General features: G+C 39.2%; 1 protein-coding gene across 2 annotated transcripts in view; it reads right to left on the bottom strand.

Moving 5' to 3' along the window:
• The window catches only part of PPP1R14C (protein phosphatase 1 regulatory inhibitor subunit 14C), a 51961-nt gene that overhangs the window by 3215 nt on the left and 30262 nt on the right, over positions 1-18484 (bottom strand). Inside the window, exons 2-3 of one of the 2 annotated variants that reach the window (XM_086877214.1) lie at positions 8601-8684; positions 7205-7237 (exon numbers count right to left, since the gene is read on the bottom strand). In XM_086877214.1, the coding sequence (XP_086733340.1) occupies positions 7205-7237; positions 8601-8684 (117 nt within the window). The remainder of the gene's footprint in view (positions 1-7204; positions 7238-8600; positions 8685-18484) is intronic. The other variant, XM_086877215.1, reaches the window with a different exon arrangement.

The raw sequence follows: 18484 nt of genomic DNA, 5'->3' as shown, positions 1-18484 counted from the left end.
AACTTATAAAAAGCCTTGCAGTACAATCATTAAAGTAAAGTTATCTTAGAAGATTTTTACTTGGGATTAATGTAATTTACATTGCCTCTCAGTAAGTCTTTCTATTTAAAAAAACAAAAACAAAACCTATAGTTCCATCAGCTTTGGAGAAGAATGGGCTGAAGTGCAGTTCTACCCTTAGAAAAACTTTTTAAATTGTTTGTTCAAGCCACAAATACTCTACAAGAAAACACTACATCTGGAAACTCTCCAGCAGCTTCACAGGAGTAAGAGCCTTATGGGAAGGGACATCTATGGCACTCTGCAGTCATTTGGGATATCTCACCCTGCCATTCCTCTGCCCATTCCCCCACAACACAGCAGAGTCTGGAGCAAGTTTTGCTTAGATATGAAATGTAGCCCGGGGTCAGCTGCTTTTTAATATGACATTATAGCAAGAGAGAGAAATTCTTCCCCTTATACTTTGAACAGCGTTATGACAAGTGCCTTCTTTTGGAAAACAAGATATTTGCTTGAAGTTTTCAAGCAATTTTACCACCAACTGGAAACTTCTTAATGCTGCTGAAATAAACCAAACCATAGGGTTAACCCTTAAAAGAGACCTGAGGTAACTGCAACTATTCTTAAGGCAGAGAAAGCATTCATTTGAAGAAGTACATATAATAATTTAAAATGCTTTATGCCTCAGGAATTATTTTTTGCCCTTGAAATAGAGGTCTACAGTACCTTTAAGAGTAAAACCCAACAGGAGCATTTTGCATGTGGCAGACATTGTGCACAGTGCAGTAGCACTGTTGTGCACTTCTCATGGACACCAAAACTGCAACACTGGTTCAGCACATTTCTGGTTTAAATATCACTTTGCATCTGACACTTGCATGGAGCTGGTTGTCATTAACACAGTTGTGCTCCAGTGCTTGTGCCTTTCTTGCTTAGCAGTTCCCCATGAAGGAAAAGTTCTAGAAAAGATGCACATTTTGCCTCGTGCAAGCAGGAAAGGAGACTTCATAGCATTTCAGTAAACCTTCACTTTATAACTAACCAACTCAGGTTTATGTCAGCAAAATCTGTTTTCTTAAGCCATCACTCAAAAATTGTAGTGTTGTTCCTTGTGGCCATCTGAGTCAAGACTTAATATTCACATCTGCCTCCACTTTGTACACAAAAATCATTTTATACAGAGTATTTTACTGAAATCCCCTCTAACAAGATATGCTGAAATTTAGCATCAGACAATTGAAAGCTGATCATGTACTAATCTATGTTAAAAGCACTTCTGTAATACAGGTTGAATTATCTGCCTATATATACTGATTTAATTCATGGAATTAAAAACCAAGAATAATTCAGCTAAGGATTCAAGAACTTATTTATTATTCCCTGAAGGGCTATAACCAGGAATACACAGGCTACATGCACTTCTAATATAACAAAAATTTCATACCAACACTTTGTGCCTTAGTAAACAAAGTAAATAATAAATTTCTTAAAAAGTGAAAAAATGTATGCAAACTTAGTTAAAATTATTTTTTACAGAATTTCTGCAAGGAGGCACCTTTGTTACAAATACTGAGAATCTTGTTAATTTGTAATTCTAAATCATTGTTTCTAGAAGACATCTTTCTCATTCTAAAGGCAAATTTGAATGAGAGACCAAATCTACAGTTCATTTGTACTCATCTATATTCAGCCTTAGGCAAAAAAATAATAAAGGCAAAAAACAAAGGTGAAATGATTATTCAGGAAAGGGGAGAAAATCACCTCTCTGCTTTGGTGGTGTGACTCATTGTTTTAATGAGGTCATTTGACAGACAATGAATTCCAGGCTTCCTATTCAAGTCTTCCAATTAATTCTGGAGACTAATTAGACTCTGCCTCTCCAGATTTCTCTTCCTCAAACAGTACACAATGTAGTAGGACTAGTTTTTAAACTAAAATTTAGAATTTCTAGTCCTCCTGCTTCACTAGAGCATGAAATGAGTCCTAAGTCAGCTTTCCTTCACAGCTTTACTTCCCTGTAGCCAGGTCAAAAACCAAGATTTCCTTAACTGTTTGCCCAAGGCTATTTCCTGGAGATGGCTTCAACAGTTGGATGTAAAAACTGAAGTCAGCCTGAAGAGCAATCCCACAGGTACTTGGGAAACAATTTAAATAAAAACCTATCTTACTGCCAAACACCTTCTCTTCCACACAGGCTCAAACCCCCACAAAGCCAATTGTACAGAAAGAAGGGAACTGCTTTGGGAGAACAGGGCCAGAAGATGCCTTCTATTAGCAAGAACCAGTGCAGCATCTCTGTAGCCCCACTGAACTATGCCCTCAATATGTTCTTTCCAGTGAGGACACAGCGCCATCAGTGTCCAGAGCAGGAAATTTTTGCAGCAATTTCACTTCTTGGTGAGCTCTGTATAAGGCACTACTACATACCACAAAGCTTAGTTACGGCAAAGACTTGCAGTCTAATTATTCTCCAATTCAGCAGCATTTAAACAAGCACAGCTTATTTTTGTCAAATCACCACTTGCTCTTCCATTCTGATATTGCTATGGGTATTTATAAGTTGTATTCATGAGTACTTGCAGAAATGAAAACACGCAAACTTAATTCCCTCCAACGCTGTAGTACAATATAGGGCAGATCTCAGCAGGCATGTAAAAAGTTTTAGTTCACTGAATTCAGTAGTCAAATGGATGAACAAGAAATCATGTTTTTCTGGAAATGCATCTGCCTGTATTGCTTTTAAACAAGCATGTTTTCTAATCTTTTTTTCTCTACAGATTCTCCTATTTCATTTCACGTAATATGGACACAAAATATATTTGCTGTGACTTAATAATTTACCATCCATCAGCTGCCCTGGCTTGTCCAGATGTAAGCACACAGCACTGAGGCTTTAGGACACATCTGCAGTGACAACAATTGCTTCTTGTGGGTATCCTACATATTGCTGCCTTGCAATTACATAGAAAAAACAAATAGTAACACTAATTTGAAATAATTCATAACATATTAGGACCAAAATAAACATATGGTCCTTTAAAAGTTATGGGGTCCTGTTTCAGAAGCATAGAGCTTTCTATTCATACCTGCATAGTAAAAACATACATTATGTCAATACATACACAAAACAGCTGTTGCCTTTAAAAATCACAGCATCTAAACCACTCTAAAAAGTTGCATCACAAGCCTTTAATTTACTCCAACTAGGAATTAAATTTAGAGATACATACAGTTAAGCAAATGCATCTCTACCTTTTTTAAAAAGTGTTAAAAGCTGCTGCAATAGTCCAAGTGCTGAAGTAATTGAGTAGTCAGTAACTTAAATCTCTGCCCAAGTTCTCCAGAAAATATGCACAATTCAACATAGTTTGTTTGCAAACCACATTGACAATTATTATTATAAGTTTCCAGAATGTAGCTTTCTTTAATGATGCAACTTCATCTCCTTTTTCTTCCATTTTGCACTAAGTGAAGAATTGTACTAACAAAATAGATTTAATCCTGCCTGAATAGGAGAGATCTCCAGCCCATTCATCTGAAGTTTTGTATATTTATATATTAAAAAAAAGAAGTAAATAAACTGCAAATTTAATTTATCCAGTTCTCTTCAAACACTCGTTATCCAGAGTCCTTTTGTTGCTCAGCTGCATCTTTTGGAGTCAGTAAGCATAAAAATCGCCCACTCATTGGATTTCTCTCCCAAAGTAGTTTAAGAATTTCCTTGTCATTTCTCTTGTCATAATGTTGGCAGTCCCACTAGTGGAAGCTCTAATTCACATCAGCCACAAATATTTCAGATTTTCTCCAATGCCCAGTCTAAATGAGTGGCCTTGCTGTTACCAACAGCAGAGGTAACAGCAATACAGATTTAGTCAGCCTTCTTCAAAATACATGCCTTAAAAAAACCTCATTGATTTCACAATCAGAACTATCTTTCTATCCTAAATAAGAGTCTATTGTGAAGTATCTAAACATCATCATCAAGATAGCAGATTGTATTTAAATTTGTTATATTCATTGCTAACATTAAGATTCTCCACCATCAGATGATGACAGAGAAGATGAAACAGAACTGCAACAGCAACTGAACAAAGGACTTTTCCACAAGTGGTGTGGGACTGTATGAAGAACTGATTGCTCTGGCACACAGATGATGCAGGAAGAGGATACTGCTCCCTGCTCCTCTTCAATTATGAAAGTTCAGATCCATAATTTGATTATGGCACTGATTCAGCAGATACTAAATCTTTAAGTTTGTGTACATAATGAGTCTTTACATAAAGATCCACATTAAGCATATTTCCATACAAATTAAAACAGCCATAAATGCTACCTAAGAAAAGCTTTTAATATTTTAAAGCACATCCAACTGTCTAGCTGTATTTCCATTAGAAGAAAGGTTTTGTAACAGTTCTTCATAAGTTACTGTCAGCTATTATCTTTGGCCAAATTATTAAAGAGGTGGGGAACTTTTTCCATCTTTTAAGTGAACTGGATAGCTCAGCTTATTCTGATGAAAAGTCAATCCAGGATACATACAAACATTCCTCAGTCTTTCCTTAACTTTTAGTCTAAATAGAAGATATTGAGAAAAATTTAAGATACACATTTGCAGGTTTAGAGGGTTTTTATTTTTTTTTCATAGCTGGATAAGAGCTTTGAGTTATTAAGCTTTCTGCCTGTACTATTTTTCTTTCTGAATAGCAGGGACATCATAACTTTTCCCCCAGTCAGGGATTACTACCTTTTGCAAATTGTTTAACACTTGAAGATGAAAACCCCAGTGCACTCGACATACTGCATTTCATTGGTCAGGAGAAATTCCATTCTCCACAAACCTTCTAAAAATCCTTTCACAAGCCAACTCCCTCAATAGTTTTGAATGGTCTGCAAATATAAAAATATTGCAGATTTTCTAGACAAGGTGTTGATCCTTATATAGCAAGTTTAAGCCAACTAAAAGCCTCTTCTAAGTCCACACATGGCAGGATAAAAATCACTATTTTTAAGTTGCCTAAGCTAGCAGTCATGAAGTATTACTGGGCTCATCATGCCAAAAAGAAAAGCTGCTGTTGTAAAATAGTCCTGGGATGTGACTCATTTTTGAAAACTATCCTCACAGAACCAATTAAATTGGAAAAGGCCTCTGAGATTGAGTTCAAACCATGACCAAACGCCACCTTGTCAGCTAGACCACAGCATGAAGTACCTTTCCTTGAACACCTCCACAGTGGTGAGCCCACAATCTCTTGGGCAGCCCATTCCAATATCTACCAACCCTTTTGTGAAGTAACTCTTCCTAATGTCTAACCTAAACTTCCCTGACATACCTATCACTATGTTCCTGGGAGAAGAGGACAACACCACCTGTCTACAACCTCCTTTCAGCTAGTTATAGAGAATGATTGGATTAAGTACCCCTTCAACTTAGCTATCTCTAGAGATTGTCTAGGAAGATGAAAATTCTCACAGATAAGGGAACTGCTTCCATCCCATCCATAAAAGATTGAAGACACAGATCACCAGTTCAGTATTAAAATCTCACCTTGATCCAGGTGCCTTAAGGGCAGACAAGGACATATGTCCAGGATTTTGTTTTCTGCAAACTGCCACACCAACTTAATTTACCAGTATGGCACAAATATTTCCTGTAGTTCTACAACCAAAGTTTCCAGTGGAACACTCATTGACATCTGTCATGTACCCTTATCAGCTCTCTGAAATTTGTCCTTGCATTATATCAAACTTCACAGCTAATAAAAATAATTTATTACATGTTTAATGAAGAAGGAAGAAGAGTAATTATTTGATCTCTGCCTTCAGACAACACAGAGATAAGAGGTCAGCACATGCATGACTGTTAAGCTCTTGGCAACCTGTTCCTCCCACCTAATCATGACTCCAGCTTTCTCTTACTAGCCTGTGACAAGAGCCACATCAGGCTCCACATGCTGTATCCATCTTCACACCTATCTTAAGAAGAACCAAGGTTCTGTGGTGCTTGCTTAGAGAGGGCTGGAGAAGGTTGACAGGTCATCTGTGGTGTAGCATTACTATAGTAAGACAGTGAAGACCTGGCATTATAGCAACTCCACAATGGGAAATATGTGTTACCTGCTCTAGGGTAACCAATATAAAACACACAACAACTCTACAGGTGTTATCAGATGAGTCCTTCTGGGTCAATTCCCTACGCTGTCAAAATGTTTGTACCAGCAACTATAATAGCAATTCTGGAGAATCTTCCCAATCTACCATAGGAATCAATAACAATGGAAAAGCCTTGAAGAAAATATCATGGACTGTGAAGTGCCTATTTAACTGCATCAGCATTTCTTCCTTATAGTCTGACTATCCTTAAGCCCCACCAGTTTATGTGGCTACAGCTGCAGATATTACAGAAGAATCAACCTATTTGCAGCCTTGTTTCAAAGCCAAACAGCTGGCTTCTAGTCATGCACAGATGAAAGGTTTCTGTCAAGAGGAATCCTGTAAGCCAACCCCTCTATTAAATACTGTGCAGCAGCCACTTCTGGGAAAGAACTGACTCTATATATGGAACTAACAAACTGACCCATGACCCAGACTTTTGATTTCTACAATGAGTCCAAGGGGTTTTTTTACAATATCTACTCTTCCTAGTAAGCACACATTACTGTATGAAAAGCAGGCTATGTTGGCACTGGACACATTAATAGTTACACAAGTTGGAAGTTGAGTAACTAAATCCTGTCAATACAGGTTATCCCACAATTTTGTTCAAGTCCATTCACACAACAATTGGCTGAGCTGCATATCTGCATAGCAGTTCTCAGAATAAATTCTACTGTCCTAGATACAATTAAGTTATTTCACAGTGAAGAGCACGGTCCAACATGCAAATATTTTAGCCATCTGATGAGAATTATATTTAGTTTTCTTATAAACATGGCAGCTTTAGAAGTGAGTATAGTCAGTAAGGACATTACAGCAAACAATATTGACAGTTAAGCTGGAACGACCAGCAGTTTCTCCACAGGATACAATCACATTCTTACTGTAGCTAAGTGACAGCCACAAACATTTTCAGGATACAAAGCTCCAAGTCCATTAGCTAGCCATTAATATTCACCTAGTTACTTTATCATAAGAATAAAAAAAAGTTACTTTAGCTTGAACATAACTACCATTTCCACAGGTTAATAGCATTTAAAAAGTCTTTTACCTCTGTTGGTTTGTAGCAATCTACAAGAGTTTCCTAGAAGCAAAATATGAAAGTGTCAGTATCCATACAGAGTAATTGTGAACATAAACAAGTCATGGTATGAAACCTGGAAAGGGAGGGGAGAAAGAAAAGGAGCAATAATAGCAATCACTGAATGAAGATGTTACTGAAAACCCAGAGTTATACAAGTCACCTTTGCTCCCCAGGTTGATCAGAGTGATTTGTACCAGGAGAGAAATAACGGCTTCTTTCTCCAGGTAGGGAGTTACAGAATCCCTGTCTCCTGGAAAAACTGAGAAGAGGAGGAGAGTCCAAGAACACTTCTCCCAGCAACAGACATGTGAAAGGCAGCTTTCTGTGAGGACATGAGAGTCTTTGCAATGCAGAAATAGAGATGTTAGTTATTCCTAGCAGGGCATTCCTAGCAGGGGGCCGCTGCAGCTAGTTTAGGCAGAAGCAGCAAAGCTATTTATGAATGCTGAGCAAACAGCCTGGGGCCGTGCCCCACATCTCTGTGGCTGGCCAGTGGGCACCGGGAAGAGTGCTAAACAGGCACTAAAATGAGATGTGCTGCATCAAAGTACCACATTAGTCACCTCCCAGAAGCAAGCTGAGGGCAAGCCATGACTCTGGAACAGTTTTCCTTTTCTTAATGCATCTGAAAAGATTATAAATGGAGACATTTCCTATTGGTTTTATATATTGATTTAGAGAGAGATTTACATTAAAGCAATGATGTGTTCTTCTCCCTCTCATTCTTCCATTCAGTAACTCCTACCTCATACAAGCTTCAAAGACTCAGAGAGCTGGTTTAAACGGTGTAATTTCAGCAGATAGCTTTTGAACTTCCCTGCTAATTCTAACCCTGTTCCTGACTATCTTACGCTTTCTTTGAACTTTTTGATGGGTTCCAATTTCTATCTAGTATAGAGAGAATAGAGAGAAATAACTGCCAGTAGCCTAAGCACAAGGGAAGAATTCTGGTCTGTATAGATATTTCTATTGTTGATTGAATCACGTAAACTATCTGGTCATCATAATTGACTCTCAGCCATGTAGCTTCTTCCATGTGCTGTTCTTCATTTTCCTATGTTTTCTGTTCTTCCTTTTATATACTTGTACAAATTAGAATGAGGCTAATTTGCCTTAGCATATTTCCCTCTATTATCAAGTTCCTTGAACTTTTATTTACTAGTGTTATCAGCTACCTTCCAAAAATTTTTTATCTAAAAGGATTTTGATTACCTTTGAACAGTCTAGTAGACTATGCTAGATTAGACCTAGGAATCTCTCCATTCTAATTCTACATTCACAGTGGATTCAATCAAACACAAGATATTGATCCAGATGCATTACTTTAGCCACCTTCCTATTTAAAATTATAAAATAATATTACCTGTAATTTGAGAGCTCTTTCCTCTTCATTGGCTGCATCAAGAAGGTCATCAATGTCAATTTCTACCTCTGGCATTTCTTCTTCCTGAAATGCAAAAATACCCACTTAGTCTATAGAGCTATCCTTCAACTAACCCAAAAGCAGCCCAGTGATAGCACACAAACCCATCTTCCTGGAGCCAGACAAGGAAATCAATAGGGGACAGTGGCTTGATTTCTTGCTCCAGGCCAGCATCAGGCCAAGCCCCAGCCTCACAGGAGGTGACAGCTCTTAAGCAATCCTTTGCTCACAGCCAGGACGTGTTACTAACTCATGGCCAGCAGGGCAAGTCATGCTATTCTCACAGTACGGGGCAAGAGGACGAAGAAGATAAAGCAGAAGGAAAAGGAAGTAGATAATAACTGCAGCAAGCCACAAAATTGTTTTGAAAGCATTTTTGACTGCTTTGGACTGTTTTTTTTTTTTGTAACACCGTGGAAGATCTCCCTTGTGTAAAAAGTTTGCTTACAAGGATGACATACATGCTGCATCAGAAGAACTCAGATTTTCAGTTCCTGCAGTGAGGCACAAAGTCTAAGGCATAGAGTATTTTAGAGAGCTTTTCTTAAACCTCCTACACCCACACATTTCTCTCTTTGCATCACCAACACATCAGATGCCTTGTTCCCCGAGTCAAATCAGCAGTCCATACATTTTGAAGGACCCCTGACCTGTAGAATCTCAATGAGAATTCATCATCCACAGATACCACCATTTATTGCATTTTCACTTATGCAAAAAAAATTCTGCTGGCCATTTTATACATTTTCTCACCAAAATTGTTAAGCAGCTCCCCGCTGCACATACAAAACTCGGGCCTCAGCCACTCTGCCACACCAAGTCCAGCCTTGACAGCGGCCTCAGCTCCTCTCTTGCCCCTCCTCCATCTAAGCCAACACATGGGCACTGCAAGACTCTTCTCTCCCACAAGTACACTGCCATCAATCAACTCACTGGTGTGGCATCACTCTGGCACCTACCTAATGAAGGCAGGGACCTGAAAGTCTCCAAAGGGGAGGGTGGATTAAAGAGTCAGGATGAAGCAAAATGATCACAGCAGCTGCTGCATTCTTGTACCTCACCAACACTTTTCAAGAGCCTTTAAAAATGCATTTTAACAAAAATGGGGTGGTTTCTAGCAAATTGCAGAATTTTCAACAATTGTGAAATAATTTAACAGCTCCAATAGCAACTGTCTCAGGTAATACCAAAATTATTCTTCTACTGGGTAAAAGACAGTGCAAACACTAGCAATGAAAATAAGTTAGTTCAAGTTAATCTAAGCAAAGTTAAGCATCAAAGCGGCAAACAAGTAACTGTATCAAACTCAAGCTAAAATGCTAACTGTTCAACAGCTCTTTTAGTGTGAGGAGGAAGGACAGAATTTGGATGATTAAGTTTCCTATTCCCCATCTCTGAAGGAAAGTGTGCAGGGACACTACAGTGCAGTCATGCAGGCAGTTAGACCCAATGAACAAAAATACACAAAGCACACCCTTTTCCCAATCAGCCTGGTCGGAAAGGATGCATGGACATTTGCTGAGATGAAGTAAACATACCAATTACTATAGCACAATCTGGCAGTATGGGAGTTTCTAATCCAATGCAACAGATTCACTAGTAATTTAAACAAAAGGAAGGATAAGTCTTCCATAGGCTATATATATTCAGCAAAACCCATCAGAATTGGAAAGGATAAATAATAATCCATAATAATAATCTATAATAGTGGTACAGTTACTTAGTAGCTTACTATCCCAACTCTATGCTAATTCACATATCACAACAAGAACTAGAAATTCCCCACATAGGTAGTGAGTGAACCTCCTGAACATTTTATCTAAGCAGCTCAGCCTAAATACTGTTAAGACAGGGTGCCTGGAGTTACTGCTAATATTGTAAACTTACCAAAATGCACATCCATTGAGCTGTGTAAATAGCAATTGTGCATATGTCTGCATTCAGAAGTGTTGTTCAGCACACTGAATTTTTGTCAGATACACATTTTGAACTCTTTTCCCTTGGAGTGGCAAACTGAAACACTGAAAAGCAGCAGTGAGAGGAAATTGCCTAGAAGGTATAAAATGCTTTTTTGTGATCACACTTCCTTGAAGTTGAATGCTCCTGTAAGGTTAGTTTTACTCTGAATGGTACCATCTGAGTGGAAGAAATCCTTGCTTCTATCCCTCTTCCCTCTTACCTTCAACTTTCTCCTACATCTTCAAGGTTCACAGTGCCATCAATTCAGAGGGCAACTGCACCAACAGTTCATTGAAACTTTGGTATAAGAGGTAACACAGCTCCTGTACATCACAGAAAGTGATAGCAAAAAATACATTACAAATATTTCTGAAACAAGGAACTATAATTGTATCTGGCACAATGGCATTCAATTACGTTACATTTTCTGTAAAAGATCACATGCATCTTCTCCACTTCACAGCAGATTTGAACTCTGATACACAACACGAATGGAGGGGGAAGCCCAAAAAGGAAACACTCGCTCTTATTTTTGGCTGAATGAACAAACAATCAAAATACCTTTTCTCCATCTGAATTACTGTGCCTGCATGATCTAAACAGTTTTATGTTAGGCATGAAAAACATGCCCTTAGGTGGGGAGCCTGACCACTCCATAACAGCTGTAATGACAGAGGAAGAAAGACAAAGTCATGCCTTCTGTTTGACAGATTTTATTGGTGAGATTAGTCTGTCTGCTCCAATTACAATTCAACAGCTAGATACAGATTGGGCTGGGCCAAGCCTGAAAGGGTCTGAGAATAGCCAAAGGATGGTATTTTAAGGGTCTTGTTACTGTCATGAGGCTGTGCAAAAAAACAAACACTGACACCAGTTCTACTCCAGTAAGAGGGAGACAAAGTGATGCAAATAGCAGATGACGGAGGGGACAAGAAACCACTAGCAGCATGCTGACAGGGAGCAGCCCCCAGAAAAGCTAAAATAGGGGTGTGGGGGTTCTGGATGCAAACATCTATCAACTGAAACTCTCGGGGGAGAGGAGGATGGACACTCTCCTTTTAAGCACCCTCTGCAGGCTGCATCGACAATGTAGGCAGAACATGAGCTGATTTCCTCTTCATCATTCAGAAGTCAGAAAATATCAAAGACAATTTCCATGATATTTAATGCAACTTAAATTCAACCTTGCATTGGAAGACAGCCCCATTACTCCTTAGGTTGCATGAATTCTTTGCAGGCTACTGGCAAAAGACCTTGGGCACAGACATTAAGTGCATTAAGCACTAAACAGCTGTAACAGTTTAAGACATTATAACCTCTCCAGCTGGCAGTGGTGAATGAAACAGAAACAGGTGAACATCTTTTAGTGAGACCAGAAAAAGGTCTTCAAAACCAGCTCCCACAGCAGCTTAAGCCAAAGAGCTGGATTTTGCAGTGGCATCTTGAGGAACACTTGCATACTTCAGTCTACTGACCCTGAGGACAGCACCTCAGCAAAAGTTCAGCAAAAGCATGTCTGACATCATTTCAAGTATCTATTAATTAAACATTTATCAGAGGCTTTAAAATTTAAAGGGCAATGGTTGCTCTATGGATAACTTCCCAAGATAAATCCAACTGGCAAATTAACCTACTATCCCAGACCCTCACTGTTACTCACTGTGCATCATCACATTTGCAGTGCTGGGAAATAATTAAATAGGCTTGTTTGATTTTTACTTTAGATTTTAAATCTGGGAAAGAAAGGAGAAGTTAAATGCAGCAAGAAAAGTTAAAATCATCATTTGTATAGTGAGTTTGGAAACAGCAGGAAAGGAAAACAAGAGAAAAATGCACGAAAAGGAAAGAAAGATGACCATACAATTCAGATGTATGCAAGTTTCAGATTGTATGAATCAGGGATTTCTCTTGGAGTCCTGGAAGAGTGGCAGTGATCAAGAAGAAGATCGTAAGTGATCAACACCAAACTAGAAAATAGTCCCAGTTTTTCTGGAAATATACATTTAATATATGGAAATATTTATTTATTTTAGAACAGGCATCTGCTGGGCATCTAATAAAGGTAGCTCTAAACCAGTTCATCTGCAGAGATGGATGGCACTGCAAAACAGGGATACAAGTCTCAGAATGATAAATAAAAAAAACCATAAATTACCAGGACTACAAGTCATTGCTTGCATATGTAGCCTGGTGGGATTATGAATGGATTGCACTTAGTCCAGGTAAATTAATATGACCAAATAGTAATTTTTAGGAGACACAAAAGAAAAACTTATGTGCTTCTTGTTTCAAAGCACTCAGTTGTTTTGGGGGACTTATGCATGAGGGGAAAAGTGGATAAAAGTGAAAAAAAAATAAAAATAGTAGTTTAAGTGATCAAAAATTATTAATCCAGACATAAAGAAAGCTCTTTTTTATTTAAAGCTAATCCTAGTTAAGCGCAGAGTCGAAATACACAGCTAAAATAAAGCTATTTACAAGACAAAAAGACTGCTCCATCTATTGATTGGTATGAGGAAGAGAAGATTAGGAAAGGATGCTGAAGACAGCAAGATGGTAGTCCAAAGTGCCAGGGTTCATGAAATTTGCAGTAAGAACAAAAATCCTCAGTACTAAATGACAGCATGTTTTTCTCCAGTCCTAAAATATTAAGAGAAGTAACACCATAGCAGACATTAGGATCTAAGGGTATGAAAAAAAACCAAAACAAAATTAGCTCTCATTTCTTTTGGTCCAGGTGAAGCAGTTCATGCAACAGTGAATATTAGTTTGTACTGCTGATCATCAGTGAACACATTTAGGATGTTGCTTCCAGTATGATAAAACCTTTAGCATGCAGTTGCAAATTATTTTCTCTCCCATCAGGCACTTACCTCATTAGCAACCAGTCACTGAACGTGAAAGCTCAAAGGCAATACAGTGACTGAGGCCCCACACTCTCAAGCACATGCCATTCAGTCTTGGCTCCAACTAAGAGGTAGAAAAACCCATGTTGTACCTAATCTGTTCTAACCAGAGCAGCAGCCTCTTCCACCAACAGCAAGTCTATCTTCCTCCATCACTCTTGTTTATTGAATAAAAGTGCAGAGACATTCAAGGCAAAGTTACCAGATTTCTCTACTCATTTTGAGTCAATAATCCTACTGTTTATGAATAATCATAATTTATGATGGCAGTGTGGCTCTTTAACAGAAACCTTCTCTGTGATGAGCCTGTCCTCAAGTCTGACATCACTTGGATCCAGTTAAATACACGACAAAGGAGGGACACTAAGGACACACCTATCAATAGAATGGCAAGCTGCCCAGTATCTCACTGGTGCACCAAATGCATCTACATAACATGGTACGAAGGGCTGGACAGAAGTCAAGAACACGGTGTTTTATCTATATGGTCCAGATCTGACGCATCCTCTCCCAGCAGCCAGCAGTCCACAGCCTTGTGCACACACCACTAGAGGGAGGTAACACTTTGCAAACACAAGGGCCCCTGAAGCTGCTGGTAAAGCATGGAAAGGTCTTCTGAGCCCCGTGTACAGTTCTTGGTATGGAGAACAAGAGTCTTTTATCCCCAAGTACACACTGGCCTCTGCTCCTGCTCTTAAAAGTGTAGTCCTCCGCGTTTACTTTAACATCTTGTTTCCTGCAAAATCCTATCACTTCTGCTCCTATCTGTTTGGGTATTTGCTTCTATACCCTTCCTTTTTACCCCTTCTCTGCAACCAAGGGCCAGAGAAAGGACTGCTGGAAGCAGAAAAAGGAGCAACTTCGCTCCCAGAGACCGTGATAAGGGCTCCCTGCCAAGATGAAACTGCAAGAGCCCAGCCCCTTCTAGTTCCCCACAGAGCAAGCTTGTTCACATATGACAATCTTTGAGCTTATTGCCAAACTTTAACAAGTTCAGGCACATGACAAGCACAAGTGAAAGAGGAGGGGAGTTGCTTGATTAAACTGAGAACACTTTCATAAACTGGCCATAGCCATCTCCGACGCACAGCAAATCTGGTCCCTCCTAAATTTCCAAGATCACACATACCAGAGTTTCAGCTCAGCTGCTGATAGTCCTTATGTGGAAAACCACTTTTTTTCTTCCTGATTTTAGTCTCAGTATCAGAAATAACTTAAGTCTTACCTAAATATCTTTCCAAGATATTCCAGCTCAGCTAGGCACATACCTCCTCAGCCTAGATTATTTCAATTTACACAAGTTCAACATTTTAAGTGTGTTTGCTAGTTGTTAAATCAAGAGTAATGCCAAGAACAATGCTCACAGAGCTCTTCATGGAGGACTACAAACCTTGCTGTGAAGCAGAGTGGAAGCTTACCTGGGAATTTGAAAAGTCTAGCAATATAGAGGATGAAACAAAGCTGCAGAAAAGGTGAGAAAGATGGACAGATACAAACACACAGTGATGGTGTTTACATGGGCAGGCACAGCTGGACTGCAGCTTGCTCAGACAGTGTGCACAAACTGCGTGGTCCAGAAAACATAGCTGCATTAGGGCAGCTTTCAGACCAAGAGAGCAAATCCTGTTGGCAGAGCATCTATATCCAAGTGCCACAGTTTATTAACACAGCAATTAGATTTCCAGAGCAAAGCTTACCCATATCCACCTGGCTCAGAGAAGAAAGAAACAGCTTTTTAAATGCCTGTCTGCATCTGCCAATTTACCCCATGTTGGTTAGTAGGTAAGTGGGAAAGAGCCCCAAGCTTAGACTAGGAAGTACACATAATATTACAAGGAAATGTCAACTAGGAAATCTGTTGGAGATTCATGTCTGAACCTAGGGAACAGAGAGCACTATCAAGCTCCAAGATCTAAAGCATAACCTAACAGCATCCCAGACCCAGGCCAGTATGCAAATTCAGTGTGTTTTGCTCCCAGCCAGAGACACATTAGAAGAAAAAGCATAGGATTATAATTTAAAAGGATACCACCATAGTCCTTGGATAATTGAAAAAGCATGCCTATCCCACAGCATAGTCAGCCTTCCCTGAAACAGCACTGTTAGGAATTCTTGGCCTCCTCCATAACCATCACCATTGTCTTCTCCTATCATACAGTTGGGAGACCAGTTTGAGCAGTATGCTCCTTACAGAAAAAAGGGACACAAAGTTTTGATTTAATCAGTCTACATAATGACAAATTTAGAGATTTAGAGTCAAACAAAAGGGATGTGCTCCCTCTGTGAGCTATGTTACCTGATATGACTTGTCACACAGTATTTTTGCAAGTTGCCTAGAAAGAGTAAGTCATGAGGGTCACAGATTTGTGGGATTTGAGTTTGGGTGATGGAAAGGAGAAAGGAATTCATAAAAGAATGATCTCAAGCAGGACAAACCTTATATAAGGATATCACAATAGGCAAACTGGAACACTGATCCTGTATGTTAAGGTTACTTAAAAATACAAGAAGAATAGAAGAACAGCTCAAACTTACTTAGAAATTATTACAAATAAAAAACATAGTGCAAAACATCTGAAAATTTCTGGGAACCTGTTAAGTATAAAGGCATCTTAATGTCCACGTACATGTCAGATACAGCTGCAACTTCAGACTTCAAGTGGAAGTGATAAATATATTAACATGGCAATGGATATACAGTACACACAAAACACTTAAATTCTAGCTGTGAACCTCAATAAAGAATTAATAACTGATATTTTTAATAATCAGGGGAGAATCACCCACTCAAGCCAAGTTCTTCCATGTCATTACCCAAGCTGGCTCTTTCTTGCCTCAGTCACTGTAAACCACTGTTGTTTGTCTCAAGCTGTCATAGATCAGCTTCTCCTCTTGGCTCTCAAGCAACAGTAGAGCAGATGAAACAGGTGCGATTCCAATTACAAGTTCCATTCAGAGTCAGCCCCTCTAAAGCAGCAAATGCACTCCAAAGTTTTTACTATAAAATAGCATGCAAGTACACAAAAATGGCAACAGCACAATCCTGGCACTCAGGTGATAAAAAAGAACACAAATCTCTTGCACCCTTATTCCAGGTGGGATCCTTCTATGAGCAAGGATGGATCAGGGCTTTGGGCAGAGATTAAGAACATCAATCCCTCAATGCAATCCCTGTGAAAGCTCTCTTTATAGGCAAGTCTTTGTGAAAGAGGATAGGGAAAGAACATCCACATCCAGAGAGAGCACAGGTCTCCCCACCCAGCTTCCCTGAATATCTTTACCCATCCCCCCAGAACACAAACCTTCCTGCAATGACATTCAACACAGAGTCAGCTGCTGTCTTTGCAGATGCCACTGCAGTTTTGCCTTTCCTTCAATTAGAAGGTTAGAGGACAGAAAGACGATGGCAACACACCATGATTCTCCTCAGACAAATTCCTTACAGTTGCAGGCACTAAATTTAAGTCAGCTGTTAGGTCCTATATCACAACATGGTTAGCATAACATTTTAACCTGTATGATGAGTGACGGAAAAATAAGACAGCCAACTGTGTCAAAAATTCAGCTGAAGGAGGGGAAAGGGGAAATTAAGCTAAAGCACAGTGAGACAGGTACAAGCACTGTCAAAATCCTTACTGATGTTATTCACAGAAGGGGAAGCAGTACCAGTTTCTGAGAACAACTCAATACATAGAAGCTATGCAACCCTGGGTTTTCCACATTAGAACATTGGAAAATATGGACCACTCCTCTGCTACTGTGTTCCACTGCATCATAAACAGATGCTACCCATGACACCTGAACTGCCTCGGTGCCACACAGTTATGCCAACATGAAGATTCAAATAAAACATGGTACCATTTCCCAAACAACAATAGAACAAGTAGTTGAAAAAACATTGATATATCAACTTGAAGGTAGAGCCTTATAATACTAGCAACTTTCAACAGATGAAGCATCATCATTTCTGCAAGCTGTTTTAATGTAGATTTGGGCCTACCTATACCCAGTAGTGGTGGCAATGGGATTTTCAAATGGAGATCAGGGGCTCTCTTTAATCAGTAGGGCAAATTAGTCATTAAAATTCTTATTACATTTCTGCATCAATGTGACCACTATTGTCAGAGTTGCCTTTATGTTAATATAGACCATATAAAAATGGTGACATGGTGACCTCAGTCAAATACTCTAGAGTGCCTCTGCAAAAGAAATCTTGGTTCCTTCTCTTTCCACAGTTCTCCAACCTGCTTGTTAGCAGGGCCACAAAGCTGCTATTGAAAGAATAATGTGTTAGGAGAAAAACTAAGTTTTACTGCACCTTGAACTCTGCCAGCTCAGTTAAGGCCATGCCTACCTAGCAGACACACTGCCTACTGTTGGTCACTAACACACTCAGCAGGTTTTCTTGCTGGAAGGAAGGCTTTCTGTGCTCTTTCAGAAGACCATGCCTCTTTATTTAGATGCCTGGGCTGGCTGCCACATTTCACTGGCTGCATTCTCCCATCAGCAGCAGGGAGGTAACTCATGCAGTGTTGGATGCAGCCTGGCAACTCCATGAACAGCACTGGAGGCCTATGCAGGTGCCTTGGCCAAGAAAGATAAATAACAGATCCTTTTACTTTTCTTTTCCCCACTTCTGTTCAAGATTTTTTCCCTCTCAGTTTTTTTAAGATTTATTTATTCATTATTATATGGAAGCTAAGGAAGTAATTTGCAAAGAATCGATAGGATTAATTTTCCCTCTAATTAACTGCTAAATGGAATTTTGTAAAGGTAAAACAAATGCACGTACACACTACTTAGGGGTTTTTTTTAAATCAAATCAGTTTCTTGGTATCCTGTGTTTTAACAAGTTTTCAAAAGAGCCTATTATGTAGGTGACTGAAAATACTTACCCTGGGCCCTGGAGTTGCTATTTTTAGTTTGGTATTTATCTGTTGCTTGAATGAGCGACTGAAA

This window comes from Cyanistes caeruleus, chromosome 2 (assembly GCF_971803275.1).
Source record: "Cyanistes caeruleus chromosome 2, bCyaCae1.hap1.1, whole genome shotgun sequence".
Lineage (NCBI taxonomy): Eukaryota > Metazoa > Chordata > Aves > Passeriformes > Paridae > Cyanistes > Cyanistes caeruleus.
Note: the sequence above shows the minus strand (reverse complement) of the source record. Positions and strands in the feature narration are given on the sequence as shown.